Below are 25223 nucleotides of genomic sequence, written 5' to 3'. Positions count from 1 at the left end.
GTTTTCCGCCCTAAATTTATTCCAGGGCCACGCTGCGTGTGGAGTTGGATAAATTGAAGCTGTGTTGAAGAAGCTGGGAAGGCAAACGCGGTAGCTGGAGGTGTCACCCGTGTTTATGCGGAGCTGTCGTTAGTAGCACTCCTTATCTTCTCGGAGTTCACGCCGTCATTATTTTAACTACATGTGTCTCTGAGTGGGACCCACCCCCCTCCCCATTTCTTCCCATGTCCCCCCTACTCTGACAGATGATCCAAACAGCCCGGCGCTGACTCGCCTCACTATGCAAGCATGTTTCTCCAGCAGGTTACAGATAGGCTGCATGCTTCCGCCGGTACAACTCCTTCTGAAATGTCAAAGGTGAGCCGACTGTAGCCCGGTGTAAACACCAGCTTTCAGCAGACGGTCGTGTTGGGTTTCTAAAAAATTCAGAACCTTGAAGGACCTGAAACTGGATAATGATTTTCGAGAGATTTGAGTATTGAAATGAGAAACATCGGGGCGTAATTGTTAAGACAAACAAACAGTTTTTGGAGCAGCAGAAACAGATGTTCCAGCCAGCCACCGAAATGCAGCGAGACGAAGCCATGTAGGCTGCAGGGATGCAGGGCACGGAGCTCTGCTTCATCTCTGAAGATGGTTTTCTGGAAATAAAGGTATATATATATGTATATATATATATATATATATATATATACTGTACATGTATATACTGTACATGTATGTTCTCCATATGACAAGGGAATGTGACCCAATGCCACACAGGACGCTTTGTGGAAAAATGGTTATTGTCCAGATGGGTACAGTTAATAAAAATACCTCAGCAGCAGTTTGTGTGACACAGAAGGAGACTTTGATAGAGACCATGATTTCAGTGTAGGAAAAAAAAGTGGTGTACTGTAAAATCAAATCTCATAGGTAGCTGGCTACACCTCTCACTGCAAAATACTTTGTCGGTCCTGAGCCGCTTGAAGCACCCCGCCATTTTTTTGGTTTTGTCTGACGGATTTGCAGTTTACTTTTTTTGTAGATAGCCTGTTTATCATTTCGAGGGAGGGAGGCTTTTTGGCTTGTGTAGCTGTTGTACATGTATGTGACTCATGAAGCATGACCACCGCGTGCATGATAGAGAGCAAAAAGTACCCCACGAGCGTCTGACGTGGCATTTTTACACAATACTCGCCACTGGCCAAAAAACAACAACCTTTCTCATAATTGCCAAGCAAAGACATTATAAGACCAGTTGTCTGCAGCCTTGTCTTGTGTAGTGTTCTTAATGATTCCTCAGCTCTAGGGAAAATTTAAGGGAGTGAACTTCTGAACCGGACCTTTGCTGACAGCTCTCGCGGCAAAGAATTTCAGAACTTTTTTTTTTTTTTTTGCATCCTCAGCGTCTTCCTGTTTGCAAGATTCATTTCTTTTTCCCTTCCTGTAAACTGACCCCGCTAAATATGCCTGACTTAGTCTGTCGCCCCAGCGTGGGCTCCGAAGAGTTAGTCTTTTCTTCTCGGAGCTGTGAGCGACCACAGCTTTCTATTTCAAATGTTGAACCAATAAGTCACATCTGACATGGGTTTTCTGCGAACCAGAATATGTGTGCTGTTGAAAAGCCAGTGCAAGGATCAGCAAGACTATATTAAGGCAAAACTAGTGGCTGGCACTCCCCTCCGGCTGACAAACAGGCTACTTGTTTGAAGGGCTGTTTTTCTCCCAGATCAGAGTGTGAGGCAGTGTGGGTACTGCTGTTGCCTGCCTCCGGGCCTGTGGTTAGGGGTGCCATTTTGGGCCTTCCCTTCTCCAAGATGTAGCCCCTTAGGGAGCAATGGAACCCCTCATTTATAAAAGATATTCAAAGTGAGCGGAGAAATCCAAGCCAGAAGGATAAAACCTATAATTGGTCCAGCCGTCTGCATTGTTCTGGGCAGATCCTCCGGCATGCTGCAGGATGCATTTCTGCCTTATGATGAATGAAAACACATCTCGGGTTTGACTGACTTTAATCAAGTCGAATAAATCACTGTCATTGCTTTGTGGTACTTTTAGACAGTAGCAAACACACACAGACCTACCGAGAGAATGCACTGAGTAAGCATACGCCATGGTTTCTGTATTATTGCTATGTTTTGCTGTTGTCATGACTGAGGTTGTGTTTCTCTTGGCTCCATCCGAGCACTACGTCATCACCCCAAAGCTCTTCTCACCTTAAAAACTCCAGCAAAGATCAGCCCTGGACCCCAAATATTGTGTAGAGTTGTTGTTTTTCTACCGTTTGACCAAGAGCCAGAAGTGGAATCTTAGATTGTGTGTGTGTGTGTGTGTGTGTGTGTGTGTGTGTGTTGGCGAATCACCACCAAGTTTGTTTTGTGATCACTCGATTGCCGCACAACAAGCGTGGAGTGTTACAAGGCGAGACGGATAAACATTTAGACAAACTAAATAAAGCATTCGCACACTCTGTTCGGGACTGCCTATTTATCTTTGGGTCCTCCAAGGTGTACGTACACGGGTGCTGGTTTGTTTGGGGTTTTGCGAGAGATTTGTGGAGTTGGTGAAGAAGACATTCTATTTTAACACTAGTTTCTTTTAATGGTCTGCTGGCTGGATGTGGAGATCAAGCAACGCTGTCTGTCTCCCCCCCCCCCCCCCCCCACCTTGTGAATATACAGCCATCTCTCCATTATATTTGCCGGTAATTTATCTTTCTGAGAAATGGAAATACTTAGTGTGTACTTTCTTTCTCACGCCTCTCAAATGACAAACAAAGACAAGGCAATCGCCCTGAAAGCAACTCTGTTGAGGTTTATTCCTCGATGTGTTTTTTAAATTTTTTTTAAATACTGACTTTGAACAACCTCTTGTTAGTATCTATTTAGACGCCCTGCCATTTTGTTTTGGTTGCACATGTTTGGAATTACATTATCAGATAGATGTTTTGGTTTGAAAGTACTTTTGGGCGGCAGCCAGGGACCTATCAGGAGGAGAATGAACAGAAACTGTTGTCCGCGTCTTTGCCGCTTGTTGCCGTAGAGACGCGGGCAGTGATGGAATCCAGGAGAGTTTGGGAGGGACGAGAGACTGAAGGGAGAAGGAGTTTTTTGGGGGGGGGGGGCAGCTGGATCAGATCACTGTATGACCAATAGATCACTGCCCACACAACAGCATTTCAAAACAGAGATAGTGTCTTGACTCCCCCGGCAAAGGTGGACGTTTTCAAGGCATTTGGCAAACGTAATCCTTTTTTCCCCTCCCTTGCATCGACGTCTTTTCCCATCATCCCTCTAATCAAGGCTGATATTGAAGAATGTGCGGCCTCCTCTGCTTCAGTGCCACGGCTGCACAATCCCGACTCGTCTCTCGCCTGGCGTGAAGAATCAGACTCTTGGCACATGTTGGACATCAGTGTTATAACACACCCCGCGGGCAAGACGGCCCTCTTGTGCATTCCTCCTTTCCATCAGAATTACCTTTTCTCGTCTGAGCAGACGTTCCCCCGTGGGCTGAAAAGCCTGTGAAATCAGCCGGAAGGGCCCAGGCCGCCCCGACAATGAGGCAGGGTTGTTAGTTACATGCGCTTTGCAAAAAGGGTCTCGAGGTGGCCTTGTATGGCGGCGATACCCGGGGATCTGTTTCCAGTGTCCGAGGCCGCTATTAAGTTTCGCCCCTGTGGTTAATCCCGCTGTTCAGGTCCTTGGGAAACAACCGCACCTCCCCACCCTCCTGTCTCTCCCCCCTCTAACTGATTCCCAGGAAAAACAAGGCATTGCAGAACAATCTCCAATTAAGATGGGTCTTACATACTGTACCATTCAGTCTCTCTCTCTCTCTCTCTCTCTCTCTCTCTCCCCTGTCTCAATCTTTCTACCTCCCCTCCCTTTCTCTCTCTCTCCACCTCTCAGCTCTCTGTTTTTGTCCGCCTTGGGGCTAGAATTAGCGCTGTCTCCCAGGTCCCGGCCCTGGCACTTTGGGAGGGTCGGGATTTTGGTGAACTGAGATGTTGGGGGAAAGGGGGGTGGGGGAGGGGGGGGGATGTGTGTCCTCGGTAAACAGGGCTTTGTGGGATGTGACTGTCTGATCCCCAGGGGCCTCTCCTTTCATTCCCCCCTCTCTTCTGATCCCATACCACGGCCGTGTTGTCAGGGCTGCGGCGTCTCTGGGTTCTGGGACCTACGTGGCCTCGCCGTTACCCTGCGCCTCCCGGACTGCTTCTGCTCTGTCCTCCTGCGGTCAGACACACACACACACACACACACACAGACACACACACACACACACACACACACACACACACACATAGAGAGCAGTGTCTGAAATACAGACTGTCAATGGAAGGTGTATCTCGTTTGTCTTCTGCAGTCACATTCTGTTGAAGTCATTTATCAAGGGGACCTGCATTAACTTTCTGCAGGATGTCAGGTTCAGACAAGGGCACTCATTTTGTATTATGGATTGAATAAACCCTTCAAATGTGATTTTTCTCATTGCGAAATGAAAAAGGGCCCCTCTTCTTTCCCCCTCCTAATTCCCTCTTTCTTTTTCTTACTTTCTCTCACCCATTTTTTTTAGCTCACTCCTATTCTCAAAGTCTGTCCCACTTTTAATAACGTCTCAACAGACGGAGTTAGACCATACCAGAGGCCCAGTCTTTCCACTCATTAGTTTCCTCCATGGCCCAGGGCCGCCTCTGTGGACTCCCCCAGACCAGCAGCCCATAATGGTCCCCTAGAGTCTCTTCTCTCAGGACGCTCTTCCCGATGTCTTTTGGGCCGAGCTGAATCATCAGTCAGTTTTGGCAGACGTGGAAACGAGCTCAGCCATTATCTGTACGTCTATCTCTGAGCCAAATAAGGAGGGCGGAGAACTGAGTCGGGGCTTGGCAACTTTTTACATCCTCGTGAATGTTTCACCTCTTTTCACCCCCATCTCCTTTTACTTCTCTCCCAGAGAGCTTTGCTTTCAATTATCTCTCATATGCTTCCCCCCACATTGGCTCTTATCATCTTTTTAAATGTATCTCCCATCTTGTGTATGTGGGTCAGTCTCTCTCTCTCTCTCTCTCTCTCTCTCTCTCTCTCTCTCTCTCTCTCTCTCTCTCTCCTCTCTCTCTCTCTATGTATTTCTGTGTCCATCTCTTTGTTTCTCAAAATTCAATTCAAGGGGCTTTATTGGCATTAAAGTTTCAATAACAATGTTACCAAAGCATCAGACAAACACAATAAACAGTCTCCGTCTGTCTGTCTGTCTGTGTCACTCTCTCTGTCTCTCTCTGTGTCTTAGTCTTTCTATTTCTGTCTCTTTGTGTGTGTGTGTGTGTGTGTGTGTGTGTGTGTGTGTGTGTGTGTGGTGTGTGTGTGTGTGTGTGTGTGTGTGTGTGTGTGTGTGTGGTGTGTGGTGTGGTGTGTGTGTGTGTGTGTGTGTGTGTGTGTGTGTGTGTGTGTGTGTGTGTGTGTGTGTGTGGTGTGTGTGTGTGTGTGTGTGTGTGGTGTGTGTGTGCGGCTGAGGAATGCGTGCTGCAGATCCTCTGTCCATGAGATGCGGGGCGAGTGCAGACAGGTTTGGGGTACAGCATGTGAGTCAGCTTCAGCGCACAGGTCAGATTAGACCATCATACCAGAAAAGACTTGCTCTTTCTCTCATACGCCCCACTGCTTCCTCACGCTGAACGCCTTCATCTCCAACTCTGAGCTTCATCCACTTCCAGGCATTCGTTCTCTCTCTGTCTTTTTAAGATACACCTTTCCAATTGACTGAATATAGAGTATATACCACTCTGGTATTGATTGCCAGAGCCTTCAGGATTGCCCCCCTGCTAGTGAATCAGTGTTGGAGAGGCTTAGTGATAGGCCTGCATGTCATGAGCAAAATAGACGTTGTTGAATATCACGATAACGAGATTACTTGCGAAAAATTAATAAAAAAAACATGCAGCGAATTGCTTGTGAAATTGAAAACAAATGAAAGGAAATAATTTCCAACATTCTGTTATTGAACAAATTGAACATTGGTTTAAATATGAAAGGCTCAACTAAAAAAAAAGAATGCCCATTACCCTTTAAAGTGCAGTTTCCCCTCAGTGTTTTCTTTCAACTAACTCTAGATCTCGGAGTGTCTTTCGCAATATGTCGCAACCTTTCGCGATATAATATATGGTTCCACTTGATATCGCGATAACGATACATACACGATATATAGTGTGCAATCCTATTTTGGGAGGTTTGCCGTCGACTTTTGTTCAGCTGTGCAGTGTTGTGAAGCGGGGAGGCCAGGCCCCCGCCTCAGTCAGCAGCACCAGTTGCGACCTGTTCTTCCTCTGCCCTGCAGGTCTTTGATGCTCCGCCGCGTTGCCTTTGTCCCTGTTTACCCAATACGACAGGGATATGGGCCAGCCCCATATGCAGGCAGATGGGGCTTTAAGTATTTCCTGCAGAGAGGAGGCCAAATAGAAGTGCAGGTGCTAAACACCCCCCCACACCACACACACACACACACACCACACACACACACACACACACACCACAACACACACCACACACACACACACACACACACACACACACACACACACACACCTCGAACCCCTTCCCTTCCCTGAGGGCAGCCTGTCAGTGTGTTTATTTTCTCCTGTGTCATCACCAGGGATCCCTCTTGTCCTACCAGGGGATATATGGTGCTATTCCTGTGTCAGAGTTTTGTATTACTCCCACAACATATAAATAAAGATGCTGCCTCTCAACACTACATCTCTGCTATGGATTTCTCTGAAAGGGGACATGATGGATAAACTACAAAAAAATAATCCAAAAAAAGTAAGACTGAGTGAGGGGCTCACGCTGTCTAAGAAGACTGCTGTTTTTTTCTCGCTTTAACACACTTAAGCCAGGTGTCACTCAGACATTTCCCAAACATACATGGGTCAACCCCCCCCCCCCCCCAAAAAAACGGAACTTTTCCACTTGAACTCACTGACACTCAACTCATTTATTTTCATAAACTGTCTAACCCTCTGTCTGTATATCAGCTTTCAACCGTCTGTTTTGTACGCTAGATGTCTCGTCAATTTATAGCCGATCATCCCACCTTGACAATGGCCATGCATCTCCAACCTAAGTGCAATAACAGGAGGGTAACACAATATCAGATTTGGGATAGGAGCAGGAAATGTGGATTTTTTTTTTTTTTTCTTCCTTTAAGGAGTATAGTCTGGAGTTTTGAGAAGGGGAGCAGAGCAGTGAGGGAGTGGGCTGGCCGCGGATCAACATGGGACCGGAGGAGACAACTCTCTGGCCCAGCCGCCTCCACGTGATAATAGGGCGGCTCGATTATGGAGAAAAAAATCATTATCACGATTGTATTGATAGGATTGTTTAACACGATTACTCAATGAACTTTGGAAAGATGTTGCATTTATTGAACTTAAAAAAACACTGTTTTCAACAGGGAAAACACCTTGAACTGTGTAATTTCCCTTCATACTTTTCCTGTTTTCCATTCAGAATACACAATAAGAGTGCACTTGCAAAATAATCGCTTTTTGTAGTCATTAGGCGCCAAAATCATAATCACGATTACAATGTTGATTATTGCACAGCCCTCTCTGATTGGGACTTCCCCATCTACCAAAGGGCCACTCCAGTTTTTGTCTGGGCGTCTGCTCAGGAAGAACCAAGACTTCCCTGCCTTTCCAATGCAGCCGGGTGCAGCCAGCATCGGGACAACTCTCCGTGATGAGGGATACAAGATATCCTGTCTGTCTCCACTGGGGCGGCTTCATGGTGGCGGATGTCAGAGGAAAGCCAAACAGATAAGAGGCAGGAATGATGCCCCTGTGTTTCCTCGTTGAGCCAGATCGATGGGCGAGATAGGCAGCTGTGTGTGTGTGTGTGTGTGTGTGTGTGTGTGTGTTTACACAAGGGCACCCAGTCGGTGCTGAGGTGCCCGAGTGCTACACCCACTGGGAGGAAGTCCCTGGTTAAAGTAAGAAAAGAGAGAGAGAAATCTCCGGTTACACATAGTACCGTGTGCCAAGGTGCCTGTGCTTGGCTGTGCATTTTTTTAATTTTTTTTTTTTATAGCACTATTGTTATTATTGTAATTATATATCATTATTCCGGCAGGGAGAGAAAGATAGTTTCCACTGATGACATGGGGGCAGTGTGCAGGGCCTGTTGCAACTTGTGGGATGGAGAATTGCTAGCCTGCGAGATGTGGGTTTGATCTGCTCGAATGAGCATGCACACACTAAAACTGGAGCCTGAAATGCAGAGTGTACATAAGGCAGTATGTTTAATCCCAGTCCAAAATTACAGAATCCTGATTGTTTTTACTAGTTTTTAATGTTTATCTGAGGGCTGAAACTTATACGATAATTTACATTGTTGTTTGATCTGTGGATTGTTTTCTGGATGAATGGATTACTTGTTTGTCTCTAAAATGTCAGAAAATGTTGAAAAATGTGGATCAAAGTTTCCCAAAAGCCCAAGATGACGTCCTCAAATGTCTTGTTTTGTCCACAACTCAAATATATTCAGTTTATTGTCACAGAGGAGGAAAGGAACTAGGACTTATTCACATTTAATAAGCCAACATCAGCAAGTTTTTTTCTATTTGTTCATAAAAAATGACTCAAACCTATTAATCGATTACCAAAATAGTTGGCGATTTATTTAAGAGTTGACAACAAATCAAAATTGATTAATCTTTGCAGCTCTAGTTTCTTTTAAGCTCTTTTACACCTGCTGTGTGTGTGGAGGGTTTGGTAATGTGTATAAACAGTGAGGATGTGTGTGAGTGAAACGGGGGAGCGCTGGAGGTGACCTCGGGGGGCCGGCCCAGGGCCACCAGACACCCGCTGGTCCATCCTCTCTCTCTGCTCCACCCTGACCTTTGATCTCGGGGTGAGAAGGGGGCGGGAGCCAGGAGCTGGGAGAGTTTATTATTTCCTGCCTCTCCTCTCCTCTCAGGATGCCCTCAGAGAGAGAAAGATGAAGAGAGTGAGAATGAGAGTGGTGGAAGAAGTATTCAGCTCCTTTACTTAAGTAAAAATACTACTACCATACTGTATGAATACATTGTTACAAGGAAAAATCCTGCATTAAAAAAGTTACTTAAGTAAAAGTCTGTAAGTGACATCAGGAAAATGTACTTAGTATGTACTCAAAAGGACCCAAACAGTTGTGTGTTTAATGGTCTAATCATTTCAGCTGGGTGTTATATTGTTGGCTAGTTTCATATATCATAAACATCAGATTTGTTTAAGCCTCCTGTTGTCCTCGGGTCAAATTTGACCCCTTTTAAAAATGTCTATATCCGAAATATAGTTTTTTTTTTTTTATTAACCAAAGTACAATTGATCACTTTCATTCCTGACTGCACTCATCTGTTCATTCCTCTGATCTTAACTATTAGTCAAAATAATTCATAATTTCAGCTCTTTTAATTTAAATATTAGGTGTAATTCTGTATAAATGAGGGTTATTGACCATGAATTCCAAAATATACTGTAAAACTAGTGGTAGTAAGGTGGTGTTAGTGAAAACTAAAAACAAAAGTCTGAAAATTGACAAAAATGTCAAGTTCTTGTCAGTTTTTGACCTGGGAGGACAACACAAGGGATAAACTACATGTGTTCTGTTCTGCAATTTTTAATTAATTAATAAATTAATTTTTAAACTAACTAGTAACTAAATCTGTCAGATTAATGTAGTGGAGTAAAAAATACAATATTTCTCTCTGAAATATAGCGGAGTAGAAGTTGAAAGAGCCATGAAAAGAAAAGACTCAAGTAAAGTACAAGTACCTCAACATTTGGACTTGAGTACAATCAGCCAATCGACAGAAAATCCATTGATTAGGTATTCAGGCCATTTGTCAAGCAAAAGTGCAAGAACATTTGTTTGTTCCACAATAAACTAAATTGTTACAGAAAATGAATCCAGAGATGGATCGAAGATGGTTGCAGCCCGGCTCCAAACTGTTCCCCACCGGGACAGAGTTGCCATTTTAGTCTCGCCGCCCTGCAGCCTTTAGAGGAGGCTAAATAAACTGACCTGCCGGAGTGTCGCGCAGATGAAACAATGTTAGAAACCTGTTCAGCTCTAACGATCCCACCCAGACATCGTCCATTTAATTTGACCCAGCCTTCTGCCACAGGTCGGCCCTTCTGCTAACGCCTGCGAGCCACCAAAGCGCTAGCTTGAATATCACAGCTGGACGGCCATTGTTCCGCCGCCCTCAGGCTCAAACCTTGGTAACCAACCAGGAACCTGGGATCAAAGCTGGCCCGGATTACTCTTAGAAAAAAGGAGGAGGAGGTGCCGCGGTTGGAGTGGGGTCGGGGTTGAAAAGGATAGAGGAATGCTCCTAATTACGTGCCCTCCAGTGTGTCTGGGCCTGCACTTGAGGCTACAGTGAACCTATGAGGAAGCAACACAGTGTGACAAGAGAGTGATATTAGGAGTGAGGCGACAGTCTCTCCACGGCCACTCCATTAGCGGGAGATCTCAGCGGCCCAGTGGGAGAGAGGGGCGAGGGGGGCTGGACATTCCAGCCTCCGTGGAGACACGGCAGCGGGTGAGAACAGGGGTTAGAGGAGAGGCTGGGAGGTGGAGATCAAGGAGTGTGTAAAGAGGATGTGTCGTGAAGATAAGAATGATTGTCATACGTGATTCATTTGGAAGCTAATAGATTTTTTTTTCCCCTCCTCTCAGATCCACTGATCTAAGAATGATGTCACTGGATTTTCACCTTGAAAACTCATGTACGGACGCTGATTGACTTAGATTTTGGACAATCTGTGACAGAGGACCATTCTCAGTTTGATCAAAATCTTAAGTCTCAGTTGGATAAGACAATTGCCGTAGACGATGCAGATTAAAAAAAAAGTCCTGCAAAGGAACAAGACCAGATTTGACTTACCTGTGGGAGATGGGGTCTGGGTCGGAAAGGTTCTGCTGAGGCAAAATGTAGAAAATCAAATATCACAGTATTTGTAACCAAATACATCAATGTCGTTATTGTGGTGTTATCCTAGAGTTGACTATTGGTGCTTTCACATAATATTACCACATTGAGACTTCTGATGAATAATCATTAGCAATGATGTAATGATTAAGTGGGCAAAGTCAAATAATAGAACAGCTATAACTTTCTGTAAGTTCAGAAAAAGACTTCACTTTACTGTAATGCAGCTCTTTAAAACCAGGAAAAGACAACACTTAACACCCGATATTACGGTATCTAAAATCTAAGGCGATATCTAGCCTCATATATCGATGTTGATATAAAATCGATATATTTCCTAGCCCTGGCTGACAGGCAAACACAAACATGCAGACGAATGGAAATCTTAAGTTTGCATTGTTTTAGAGAGAGCTGGTACTCTTCCTGTTTACACTGTCAAACCTGAGAATAAAGAATGTCCTCTCCGAACACCACACAGCGACCTTCTGCTTTCTCGTGGGTCCTTACAGTACCTGCACCGACAAAAATTCCAGTTCCAATGAAACAAACTCTTAAACCAGTTGATCCTCTGAAAACCTCTTCCCAGCTTGTTTTGTCCGTTGTCATGTAGCTCAGCTCTTCTTTTGCTCGTACGGATGCTGTCACGTCTCCACGCAGATTTCTGGTCTGATGGGTTGTTTTTTTCTTCTCCTCTCTGTTGCAGGTTTGCTGAACAGACGAGGGCGTGCGTGCCGGGCAACACGGCTGCTGGCAGGGGTCAGAGTGCACCATGGACAGTGGCCTCAGGGTCCTCTTGTCCACTGTGCTGTGTCTCAGCCAGGCCCTGCTCATCGCCTGCTCATGTAAGTCCCTTATCCTGCATCTTAACACGGGTGGAAGTGGTGTGATCCCCTAAAGCAAAGATCTTCAACAGGCAGTCCGGGACCCTTAGGGGGTCCTCAGAGTTACTGCAGGGGCCCACCAAAGGATTGTTTCTTTAAAAAAACAAAAGAAAAATGTATCATGAATCCAACAGATTATTAGCACATATAGATCAACCAAGGTAAGGTTAGGTAAGGTAGCCACTAAGGTAGTCATCCACAGATACAGTTCATCCTAAGGATTCACTCTGCTACATGTATACCAATAAACCCTACTAAAAATCTGTGGTTTTCTATGCACTAAAAAGGTATGGATAAAGGCTTTAGGCCGCCCTACATGTTATTGTTAGGCCCAGTTTAATATGAAATAGGGTTTAACAGATACTATTTTTTTAAAGGCTGATGCCGAAAGTATTAGTAGTTAATGAAACCGATATCGGATATTTGGAACCAACATGTATTTACAGTGAAAATGAAAAGATGTAAGTCAAAAGATTTTGGAATATTTCAAACTCCTACGCAAAACCTTGATTAAATGCTTTGAGCAATTATTTGATATATGAGAAACTTTCAACATAACCCCCAGTAACAGAGAGTCAGATAGTGTTGTTTGGGGGGGCATTAAGTCAGACTCAGTGGGGAGTGGAACCGAAGCAGAGGGACAGACACAGAGCTGTAGCCGAGCCAAAGTAGAACACTTTTTCATTTATTAACTTTATCAATTATCAGGCAAATAAAACAATAATGGGTCTATCCCTAATATGCAACTCAATTTTATACAATATATGTAGTAGGGAGTCCCTGTTCCGTCTCTTCTAAAGCTGATATGTGTTTAATAAACCCCAAAGCATTTATTTGTACATTAACAATGGAGCAAATGATTGTGTAATGTGAAATGTGTCCCAGAGCAATGATAAGAGACTGTGCTTTCATGCTTGCTTTCTTCAGTTTCTAGCAGCAACATGGCAGCTGTTATTAGCCAAAAGGAGGATAAATCTTGGACTTGAATTCATCAAGACCATAAACACGACTCCAAATTAATGTTTCTCTGTCTGCTGAATGTGTTAGGGTTATTTTTTCAGCTTGATGTGTGATGTGAGTCTCCTTTTCCCAACTGACCCAAAAATAAATTATTGCAACTTTTAAAGTAATAATTTACACAAACATTTCTTTTTCTTTTTAGTTTGAGACATCTGGTTTAGGTTAGGTTTATCCTCTCGTACACCAGAATGCTAAAGAAGCCGATAGTCTGACAACATCACAGCAGGCCAAACAAGGGTTTGGTGCGTCCAGAAAGTCAAACTTAATCAGGAAGACGCCGATGTAGCGTCATGCGTTAACTAATAACAGAGCTTTTGAATTTGTATGGTAAAAACAAAACAGCCAGAAGTTACAGTTTGCCCAGAATTCAACGTTATTGTTTTGTATTACCCATCTGCAAAAATATCTCCATGGCTTTGAGGTGTTTCTCCCTTTCCTTAACGCCATGCAGATAGTTTCATAGTCCTATGACATGTATGTCTCTGGGTTGTTTGGTAATCTGGGTGGACCCAGTGCCAAAAATGGGCCAGGACCACTCACCAATTGTGGGTTTTGCCCACATAAGTACCCTTACTTGCTTATAATCATACCAAAATGTATTTCACATGGCTAGATATATCATGATTTATTGGAAAACAAAGAAACAAGCGATTCTATGTAAAATCCGACATTCAGGACCCCCGTATAGCCTTAATGAAATTATCCTTTTTTCATAAGAACATTTTTACAGACACTACGGCGATTGGACTGTGAGTCGGCAGTCGAATCAGGCTCCATAGATGATTAGTTAGATAGATAGATGACATTGATGATATTGTCAGGCTGAGACTAGAGAAATTCTTAGGCGACTCAAGAATCATGCAAAAGCACCACTTTAAATCTTGTGTGTAAGATCGATGTATTCCTACGTTTTCTTGGCAAATAAAGTCACACAGCTTGGAAAAGCAAAAAGAAATGACCAATCGAATACAAAAATCGGATTCATGTAAGACTAAAACATGCTGATTTGTGGAATAATCATACTGGCAACTTTTTTTGTTTTTCCGATTCAGACCCTGGGCCAACCTATGACACAATGACTGATTCCAATCTGTGAACCTGCTTTACTCTGCTCCTGTCTCCTCCACAGCTCAGTATCCCTCTTTCCGCTCTGAGCCTGCCTCCGTGGTCCAGAGTCCAGGCTCTGTTGCTCGTCTGCTCTGCTTAGTAAGCCCTCCATCAGCGTCGGTTTCCTGGCGCTTCAGAGGCCGTCCCCTGGACCGGGACAACCTCTCCGGTGTGGAGCTCAACCAGGGTTCCCTCACCATCTCCTCCCTTAAGCCCAGCCACGTTGGCGTCTATCAGTGCGTGGCACGCTTAGACCATGGGCCGGCCATCGCCAGCCGCCACGCGCACGTGGCCATAGCAGGTATGAATACAGACAATTGCCCTTGGGTGCATGCTTCTACTCACTTCAAAGCAGAGCACTAAAGAAAAGAGAGGAAGTTGCCTTGAGAAAACGAAGGCCGTTTTGTGAGTGTTGAACACTTAGCAAGAAGGCCTGTCCTCGGCTGCCTGCTGCTGAGTGGCGGCGGGGAAGGAAGAAGTAGGAGTTTTTTTACCCAGGCACCCTTCCAAAAGCCTGTTGACCGGTATCCTTAATGAGCTATGGGCTTTCCTGTGCAGTGTGTTATGTTCCTGCTGGGGTGCTGCTTGGCGTTGGACACTACCCCCTAAGGGGTTGACCCTGATCTGTGGAACTGTATCAGGCTTGAATAGAATCGCTCACTGCAACAATAAACAAACCCAGCGATCCAACACAAACAGATCGGCTCAAGTAGCGCCGTTTTGCCCTCACTCTTCACTGCGCTGGCGCTCAGCTCATATTGAATGTCCAATAGTCTGCGCAGAAAGTGAGTTTGACTGAAGGAGTCTTCTTTTTCTCTGTCTCTGCAGAAATCTCAGAATATGAAGATGGCCGACGGCGGTCGTTGTCGGTGCAGGAAGGCAGCTCTGTTCTTATAGAGTGTCCTCTACCGCACAGCGTCCCTCCAGCTCGTCCGAGGCTGAGAGCACGAGGGGAGCGGATAGAAGTGTCAACAGGTTTGTTTGAGACCAGCAAATCAATCAGAAGTTTCTTTTATACTTGGAGTAACTTGAGGTTGGCAGTATGACTATATACACTGCAAAACACTAGAAATCCAAAAAGAATCATACATTTCTTGGAAATAAGTCATTCAGCATGACAAAAAGAATAAAAAAGGGCTAATGGACTAAGTAAATCTGAGTCCACTAAGACCGAAACGACTGATTAGTCGACTAATTGACTCTTAACAATTCTGGTTGTATTAGACCATTGCAGGCAATGTTGAAAATCAGTGAGCTGGACTACTTTTTCTCCACAGAATTGATAAAAAATATACATTTCCATTTGGTCATTTTATCTACAAATGGTTTCTCTATTGATATTCCACAACATGCTGCCATATAAAACACATTTACCATGCTCATGGTGTAACACACACACACACACACACACACACACACACACACACACACACACACACACACACACACACACACACACACACACACACACACACACACACACTGTGGAAGTTCTCTGAAACTTGTTTTCTTTTCTTTTCAGATGACTATGTAGTTCTTCCGTCTGGAAACCTCCAGATTCTCTCTGTTTCAGCCCGGCACCAGGGCATGTATAAATGTGGTGCGTTCAACCCTGTTACTGGGGAAACCGTCATGCAGCCTCATGGCACTAAGCTGTCGGTGAAACGTGAGTCTGAGGACATGATTTAAGATTTGCAAGTTTTCCTATCTCAGCTTGCTCTGTTATCGTGTGCTAACGTGGTTCATTGGCCTGTTTTTAGATTCAGACTCCTCCCCCCCAGTGCGGATAGTTTACCCCACCGTCCCAGTGACTGTTTCAGTGCAGCGGTCCCAGCCGCTGACGTTGGAGTGTGTCGTGTCTGGTAGTCCTGCACCAGCAGCGACGTGGTTTAAGAACGGTAAGGAGGTCCCACCGGGGCCTTCTCACCAACGACAGCACAGCAACCTGGCCTTTGTTTCGGTGATGAGGAGCGATGAAGGGAGTTACACCTGTGCTGCTGAGAGCACGCAAGGGACTGTGATCAGCGCAAACTATACTGTCAATGTTCTCGGTAAGAAAAACACAAGAAAGGCTCTCCTTAGGGCTGGGTATTGTTCAAACATGTTACAGATACCAATACAGTGACTAGGATACCGGTTCCTGAACATAACTTGTGTATAAAATGCATTTTAACATCCATCCATTTTTCCTGCATGTCTCTACAGTGTAACATTAGACAGCCAATCAGCAGCATTATTAGATCTTTGTTGAAGAATGATGCATGCTTATTGGATCACTGATGCTGATGGGATTTACTCCTTTGGTATTTCAAATTAGGTTTGGGCATTCAAAACCACATTTTCCAAACAATTCCAATAAAAAAAATAAAAAATAAACGATTCCATTGGAATTGTAGTGTTTGGCGCCATTCAAAGTAGGAACCGGTTCTCAATGCCCAATCCCATTCTTGATGCTAATTTTTCTCTCCGCCACAGAGCCTGTGTCTATCACAGAGGGCTTGACCAACCAGCTGGTTTCTCCCGGCTCCTCCACCCGTTTTACCTGCGCAGCAACAGGAAACCCTTCCCCAAACATCACCTGGCTGTTCAACGCCAACCCCGTCACCCCATCACATCGCTTTCAGATCTCTGGATCCTCGCTTGTCATTGCACATGTGACACCACAGGATGAGGGCGTGTTCCAGTGTCTGCTGGACAACGGGATTGGCTCGGCACAGTCATGTGGAATCCTTACCACGCTAACAGGTATGTATCGGTCATCGTAATTTTGACTTGGCTTTAACATGGAACTATCTCGACTCAGCGTGCATTAGTAATAAATACAGACTTTTTTTAAGACACTTTGCTTGAAACCCACAAACTGGGGGTAGAGAAGCAGCACTGGTTGCAGCTGTCACCATCAGCTGTTTTGACGCCACCGAAGCCTCGTTTGCTTTTCCAGATGGCGTCGACGTGAAAAAGGCGATTATCCAGCGTACTGTAAAATCACTAACCTAACAACATGAGTTTGTACGCTGACACTGGACGCCTTGCAGAGCTCAGAGAGTTTACGGATACAAAAAAAGAGCATTTTGAAACACGCCACATCATTATGCATTTTTCCAAAGCTAGTGTTGGAAAGGGTTAAGGCATCCTACCAGGAGGGATCTCCATGGGCCTGCGCATACAGTATCTGCAGGGAGTCCTTGCCTTTGGTGTGGTGTGTGTGTGTGTGAGTGTGTGTGTGTGTGGTGTGTGTGTGTGTGTGTGTGTGTGTGTGTGTGTGTGTGTGTGTGTGTGTGTGTGTGTGTGTGTGTGTGTGTGTGTGTGTGTGTGTGTGTGTGTGTGTGTGTGTTTGTGTTTTGTGTGTGGTGTGTTGTGTTTGTGTGTGTGTGTGTTGTGTGTGTTTGTGTGTTTGTGTGTTTCTGTGTGTTCTTGTGTGTGTTTCTGTGTGTGTTTCTGTGTTTTCTGTGTGTGTTTCTGTGTGTGTTTTGTGTGTGTGTGTGTTTCTGTGTTTCTGAGGGCTGGTAGGAGAGGCTTAGCCAAGGCCGCCCTCCTCCTGAGCCTTGAACTGAGCCTGAGCGTGAGAGTGAGCTTTGTGCACGCCGCCGGGGATAAGCCCCCGGACACTGGAATGTAAGGAGTAGCCGTGGAGGGTTATGACGAGGACCAGACCACCCAGCTGTCAACATGATACACAACTGCCTTTTATTTATTAACACATCACAACGCACCCCCCCCCCCCCCCACACCTCCACCCCACCCAAGCCTCCCCTCTCCTGCCTCCCCAGCCGCTGTACACCAGGGCCCCATTCCTCTGCTCGCCCCTCTATCTGCAGCGTGATTAATACAGCGACATGTGGTACACAGGGAGTATAGATCAGACAGGATCAGGCGGAGTCACTGCTAAACACAAACTACAGCAAGAAGGATGAGATTTCATATCTTTTCGCTGCAGATTTACACAAAAGAGAATATGAAGCCGATAAGCAGGACGTGCCCGGCAGAGGTAATCACTCTGAGGTCAGTTTGTGTTCACTTGTTTTTTAGGTGCCAGGAACAGGAGCTTATCCAATGCCCTTTGCATTCAAAGTAAACACTATCATTGATGTGAGTAGTCTGGTATTATTATGAGCGGTTCATCACGAGGAGCAATCTAAAATATGTTTGGTTTTCTGTTTGGTATTGCTGTTTTCCATCCCCATGACAACTCTCTTTCATCCTGCAACTGGGATGCACCACAGGGGAGATGTGGTGTCCTCCCGGCTCTCACATGTCAAAAAGCTAGCACAGCGCTTCAGCCACAACTCATGCAGAAATGATTATTTGACCACTTGATTGACAGAAAATGAATCAAGAATACCATACGTTGGTTTCCTGCCTTTTCTCAATTTTACATATCATTCTTCAGTCAATCTCTATTGGGATCTGTGCCGCTGGTCTGAGACACGAGCAATTTGAAGACATCACCTTGACCTTTTTTTCACTATTTTCTGATACTTTCTAAATTGCAGCCATTATCACTACTCCCTAATCCATTCATCTCTAATGCACTGACCTTTTTCAGGGAAGAACCTGGCAGCGTATCTCTGTCCAGGTGTAGGAGCACACTCAGGTGAATTTATCAGCTCTTTGGGCGGAGTTAGCAACAGCTTTCAGCTGCAAGGCTTCCAGGAAGGTTGTTCTCTGTATCCTCGCTCGTAGCTCCTCGGAGATCCCTTCTCGATGCTAGCTCCTCAGTCAAGGAATAAGAGCTTTGAGATGGCCTTCAAAAAGTAGGGCCAGAACAACTTCCGGTACAGCCGAGGAGCGAGGAGATATCAAATAAGGGAACTAGGATGTACCCATGATGTATAACTCCTGTTCATGAGGACTGGGAGGATGCTGTGGCCTTAACTGCCTCCTCCTGTATTAGTGAGTCAGAGCTGTGGAGAGGGCAGAGGGACCCGAGCAGGACAGTGTGTTGGACTGGCTGTAGCGCGGGATGGGGTCTGATTCTATCCGGTATTTTAATAGTTGGCGTGTGGAATGTGTGGCAGCTGGCCGTAGTCCCAGGATCAGGTCTAGTGTTACTAGCCCCGGGCCTGTTTGTTTTACAAAATGAACCGGTGCCGCACACAAAACTGGATGCAGGACCCTGCAGTCTGGCCCTGTGGCAAGCCTCAGTGCTCTAACCTCCTTACTTTCTTGTTTAGCTTTGAATATTCAATTATGGTGCTCTTTGACCGGAGTGGTGTGGCTCCGAGTCGAGCAGGCCCCCTGTTCTTGTGGGCTGTGCTCAGTGTCCTCCAAACGTCTGCGAAATATTCCATCCGAGCTGTGCCAAACCGGTGTCAGCCCTAATAAGACTCCCAGCCTGCATGATTTGCCCAGGTGGACCTCTCTGGCTCGGGCGAAGATTTAATGAATAAACAAAACAAAGCATGATTATGTAGTGCTGCACAGATCCAGGTTTTTCTTGTTATTTTATGTAGATTCAAAGGCTTGTTCCAAATGTAAAACTTTCCAGCACTGCTTTCCCTCTGTGGACATGGAGGGCCACCTCGGTTAGTCACTGACTGAGTAACTTTGTTACCATGGCTTCAGCTTTTATTGCTTTGCGCTTTCTCCAGTAACGGTTGTCTCAAACTCAGCACGGCCTCGATCCAGGTTCTTAATCAAGAAACTAAAAATGCACCATTAAAAAATCTGTACATCGGCTAATAAACATATACCACTGCATACCTTATGTAGGAGATACTGTACGTTACATTAATGTTTTTATTTGGATTTTGCTATGTGTATATATATATATATATATATATATATATATATAATATATGGTTCATCAATTACCTTTTTAGGATATTGAGATGTCCTGTCGAGTGAAAAATTCATCCAAAGTCATAATCAAGTCTATTGCTATGTAGGTTTTCACATACAAGGAATTTGCAGAACAACACAACATAGAAAAGAAAAGATAAAAGCAAGTGCTGCAACAGTTGATGAACAATAACATTAAAATAATATTATACAATATATCTGTGAGATGTGCATAACATTGTGCAGGGAATGTGCAAAAGTTTACAGGAGTATGTGTAAATAATATCTGCATTTTTGTACAGAGATGATAGTCCAAAATATAAGCGTAAATAGAATGTGTTGTAAAAGACGTATAGACTTCACGTTAAGGGTTGCAACATAACTCAATCTGATTGCATTTTGTTTGCATAATCCCAAAAATGAAAAGGTGTTCTAAAGTCTCTGCTTTTGCTGGGAAATTTTTACATGTCTTAAAAGTTTCTTGTTTTATGAAGATGTTGGAAGTTGGAGAATGTTACTCCAATGTGGTTTAGACTTTGTAGTCATTGGTTTAGTTTAGTATAGAGAAAGACATTTTTGTATACAAACAAACTTTTTAATCTAAACGAGACAATTCATTTTAAACTAAAACCTTTTTAGGAAAGGCAATTAAAAAAGAATCAATGCTGAAACCAGACAGTTATTTCTTTTTTTTGCACAATAATAAACTGAATTTTGTCACAGTGTGTCTCAACTGCAGCTTTGTTAAAGTATTGTGTATCAGACTGAACTGACTTGACTCCAGTTATATTAAAAATAATATTTGATTTCTCTCCCTGACAGATGTGCGGCCGGGCTCCACTGCTGGCGTGCTGCTGGAGGCTTCCCCATCGCTCCACCCCATGCAGAGCGACGAGGGCCACGAGCGCTTCCTGACCGAAGACGACGGCGGCGGCGGCGACGCCGTCAACCTGCCGGTCGACAGGAGCAGCGAGCGGCCCACTCCGGAGGCGCCGATCATCACCAGCCCGCCACAGACCCACAAGCCCGATATTTACGACCTGGAGTGGAGGGCGGGGCGGGATGGCGGGAGTCCAATCAACGCCTATTTTGTCAAATACCGTAAGGTGAGGGGTAAAATACAAGCTGCCATTTATCACTTCTTTCTTTCCCGGATTTTAACATCGTAAAACATTTAATTGCATTTTAAACTGGGCTGAATAGATGAAAACTGATATTCACATGTTATTCATACATCAATACTGTGTAAATGAAATGTTGCTTTGCTAACAATGTGTTGGATTCATATTAATGTATATTTTCAGATATATTTAAAATTTTGAAAAACAAAAATCTGACATAACTCTGAGGACCCCTTAAGGGTCATGACCCTCTTGTTGAAGATCTCTGGCCTATACCAACAATGTAATATGTTAATTAAAGGTCCCATATAATGCACTCTTTCAGGTCCATACTTCTATATTGGGTTTTCACTAAAACATGTTTACATGCTTTAATGTTCAGAAAAACACATTATTTTTCTCACACTGTCCGTCTGAATATACCTGTATGTACCCTCTTTCTGAAAGACTCTGAAGCACCTGTCTCTTTAAGGCCCACTCTTAAAAAACGCCCAGTCTTCTCTGATTGGTTGGCTTTTCCAAACTCCTGCATCTGGGTTTGCTGAGTCTCTTTCCGCTGCTGTAGTGTTGGTGTGTGTGTGTGTGTGTGTGTGTGTGTGTGTGTGTGTGTGTGTGTGTGGTGTGTGTGTGTGTGTGTGTGTGTGTGTGTGTGTGTGTGTGTGTGTGTTGTGTGTGTGTGTGTGTGTGTGTGTGTGTGTGTGTGTGTGTGTGTGGGTGTGTGTGGTGTGTGTGTGTGTGTGTGTGTGTGTGTGTGGTGTGTGGTGTGATAGTTGTGACATCAACCTTACTGAATCAGCTCATTAAGGCTAGTTTCTGAATGGGATTTGTGTGTTTCTCTGTGGATCTGTGTTTTGGTACTTCACAGTATTTATATAGCACCTCGACCTGCTTTATAATCAAAAGAGGGTTTAAATCTCTTATATAATATGGGACATTTTAAATAAAGAAGGTAGGACCCGTACTTGAGGTGACTGATAGGCTGCTTATTTCCTGTTTAAAAGCCTATGTTTGCTTCAGTAATCTGCTCCCTCTGACTATAAAACTGCATTGTTGGCAGCACAACTCGGTTCTGCTGGAGTTTGGAAATTGTGACAGAAATCTCCCAGGGATTGGTTCTGAGGCCGTTCCCTGTAGAGACCGCCTGAGACTGCACTGTGGAAGGTTGTAGAGCGACACATGATTTTGTTTTTCTTTAAGTCATGTGTTTGTATTTGTCTATGTGTGTGGCCGTCTGTGTGTGCGTGTCAGGTTGATGAAATGGGAACAGTGGTGGGGAGTTGGCATACAGTTCGTGTCCCTGGCAGCGAGAAGACCCTGCGGCTGTCAGAGCTGGAGTCCTCCAGTCTCTACGAGGTGCTGATGGTGGCCCGGAGTTCAGCCGGCGAGGGCCAGCCCGCCATGCTCACCTTCCGCACCGGCAAGGGTCAGTCCAACCACAGGCTCTCAGCACTCAAACACTGTATAAAACAATAGAAATGTATGTAGCCCTGTAACTAATATTACATAACTTATTGTGAACTCGCAGGCCTTGAGTTACCACTGTTGATGGTAATTGTTAATTTCAGAAAAATAACCCAATTAACCCAAGAGGCGTGGTTTATCTCATAGGTTGTGTACTTGTGTTACTACATTATCTTGGTCACATAACTCTTATATGGCCAACATATGTATTCTGGGACTCAAAATGTATTTGTATGAAAAAGTAATACATCAAAAAGAGACTGAAAGAGACAACTATATTGTTATTTCCAAGACCATTAATTGTACAGTCAAATTTGGAATTGTACCTTGTAAGCTCTGTGTGTTTTAGGTATTCTGGGGAATAACTGACAAAGCTCAGATAGAAAGAGGTTCAGCTGCCTAAAACATCTTCAGTGAATAGCAGGTTTTGATGTCAGCTCCTCTAACTAAAAGAGCATCTGGTTGTTTCTGAACTTTTTTCTTTTCTTTTTGCACCGACATTAAACAGACATCCAGGCAGAAATTTATTGGAGAAGAAGCAGAAGTATGCATCTCTTTCTCCAGCGACAGCAGTCTCATGAGAACAGAAAAATATGCAGCGCACATTGTGTTTTCCAGTTTGAAAATATATCGCGGCTCTTTGGATGATGTTTGTGCGTCTACCTTTGTGATTTATAGAAGAGGAAGCACGCAGTATTTTCAATCAAACGGGCAACATGAAGTTAGTGCACCGTTTCTGTGGACTGAAGAATGTTAATAACTGAAGTAGAAACAGATGAGACAGGCTAGCGATAATTTAATACACTAAAACATAAAATTGTGACTTCATTACGAACTACCTGCTGATTAAACATGTATTCTACACAACCATATGCTGTATCTGAGGTTCAATTACTTCTACTTCCACCACATTGTTCAATTATCCTAAATTCAATCATAATGATCAGTATCATAATCATAGTGAGTTACTTTGAGCAAAATGTTGTTTTGTTTCTGAGACAAATAGAAACAAGGACAACCGCAAATGTTCCAAAAACTTACAATAATGCTACACCACAGCCGGGTTGACACAATGTTCCCCGCTCAGAAATATGCAAGACATTGCCAGAAACCACAGATATGATTCTATACCGAGGGTGGTTCTTTTTACAAAAATGGTCCTGGACCAAAAAATGCCAACCAGTCCAAAACTAGACCCATAAGCAATGCCACCTCCCCAACTAACACTAGACTAAACCTCAATACGGCCATTTGCTTTTGGTCTCCGTTGTATTTTTTCTTAAAAAATGTATCTCCCGACATGATGCTTGTTTCAAAACCTCCACATTGCCAGGAATATAATTCTGGTGGAGAATAAGTAAATCTAAAATCATTTAGCATAGCAAAAAAAAGAATCCGCCTTTAAAAAGACACCAAATTTATTTAAATAAAAACCTTAAATATCCAGAATCAACAACGAGAACATGTTGTCGGTATCCTCAGGGACAGCTACGGCCCTGTTTAAAAAATATAATGCCCAAAATGTAATCTTTAAAAAAAAAAAAAATGAATGAATGAATTGACTGAAAAAATGTGATTAGAATGAGAAAAGTGTTAAATTGGATCCACATCACGCACTCATCCGAGCAACAACCCAGCCGAGTGTGTCTGCAGCGTTGTCGGGGTGAAAACCTGAGCCCCGCCCTGATTAAACTCCAAACAGCTCTGGAAGCCAGGAGGAAAAGTTTAGATTTCAGGGCCAACATCCGGAGCTGTTCCATGTGCTTTTTGGTGGAACTGATAGCCCTGAAGACATGTCGGGCCTTGTTTTTCTCACTCGCTTTTCCTTTTCCTCTCTCTCAGAGAAGAGCAACACCTCCAACAAGAATCCGTCCAACCCTCCCGTCATCTCCGTGCCTCCCAAAGCTCCAGAAGACAAAAGCGCCAACACACACTTTGGTGTGGTCATACACGACAGAGGTAGGACTGCAGAGTGCTGGGCTATTGCAGCAGCTGGAATGTGTGCACACAATGTGTGTGTGTGTGTGTGTGTGGGTGGGGGGGGGGGGCTTTCTGTCTCGGTAGTTCCAATGGAGTTCATGACCGGACCGTGTTGAATAGACCTCAGAGAAATAATGTTTAGATGTGGGCTGGTTTGTTTCACTCTGCCTCAGAGTAGAACAGTGACACGGTAGTTTCTTTGGCTTTAGAGGTTTGTGTGTGTGTGTGTGGTGTGTGTGTGTGTGTGTGTGTGTGTGTGGTTGTGTGTGTGTGGTGTGTGTGTGTGGTGTGTGGTGTGTGTGTGTGTGTGTGTGTGGTGTGTGTGTGTGGTGTGTGTGTGTGTGTGTGTGTGTGTGTGTGTGTGTGTGTGTGTGTGTGGTGTGTGTGTGTGTGTGTGTGTGGGGTGTGTGTGTGTGTGGGTGTGTGGTGTGTGTGGGGGTGTGTGTGTGGGGGTGTGTGTGTGTGGTGTGGTGTAGTGTGTGTTGTGGGGTGTGTGTGTGTGTGTGTGTGGGGTGTGTGTGATGGGTGTGTGTGTGTGTGTGTGTGTGTCTTTGTGTGTGGTGTGTTGCGCGTGCGTGTGCGCGTGCTTGGTTGCGATAGTGTGTGTGCAGGCGTTACAAGCAGGCACTTTGCTGAAATCACATTGGTCTTTCACTAACCTCATTTCTCTCTTCTTTCTTACTCTCTCCTCCTCTTAACTTTGTGGCTAAGACCTAGGCAGTAATGACAATTCTTCCACGTCATGCCGTCATTTTTTATTTATTTATTTTTTCCTTCTCTGTGAACTTGTTCCATCGTTACATGAGTTGGGATGCAGTGCTGACGTATGCAAGTTCTCTCTCTCTGTTTTTGTGTGTGTGTGTGCGTGTGTTTTATTGGATTCGCAAAAGTGTGCACCACTCAAGACGGTTATTCCTTA

At 44.4% G+C, this 25223-nt stretch overlaps 1 protein-coding gene across 1 annotated transcript in view; it reads left to right on the top strand.

Moving 5' to 3' along the window:
- The window catches only part of cdon (cell adhesion associated, oncogene regulated), a 44564-nt gene that overhangs the window by 4851 nt on the left and 14490 nt on the right, over window positions 1–25223 (top strand). Inside the window, 9 exon segments of the mRNA XM_032505891.1 lie at window positions 11657–11795; window positions 13984–14262; window positions 14790–14936; window positions 15484–15627; window positions 15722–16012; window positions 16437–16706; window positions 20565–20848; window positions 22112–22286; window positions 24167–24283. Coding sequence (XP_032361782.1) covers window positions 11723–11795; window positions 13984–14262; window positions 14790–14936; window positions 15484–15627; window positions 15722–16012; window positions 16437–16706; window positions 20565–20848; window positions 22112–22286; window positions 24167–24283 — 1780 coding nt within the window. The 5' untranslated portion in view covers window positions 11657–11722.

Source organism: Etheostoma spectabile, chromosome 3, assembly GCF_008692095.1.
Source record: "Etheostoma spectabile isolate EspeVRDwgs_2016 chromosome 3, UIUC_Espe_1.0, whole genome shotgun sequence".
Lineage (NCBI taxonomy): Eukaryota > Metazoa > Chordata > Actinopteri > Perciformes > Percidae > Etheostoma > Etheostoma spectabile.
The sequence above is the reverse complement of the archived record's forward strand: the minus strand, read 5'-3'. Positions and strand labels throughout refer to the sequence as shown.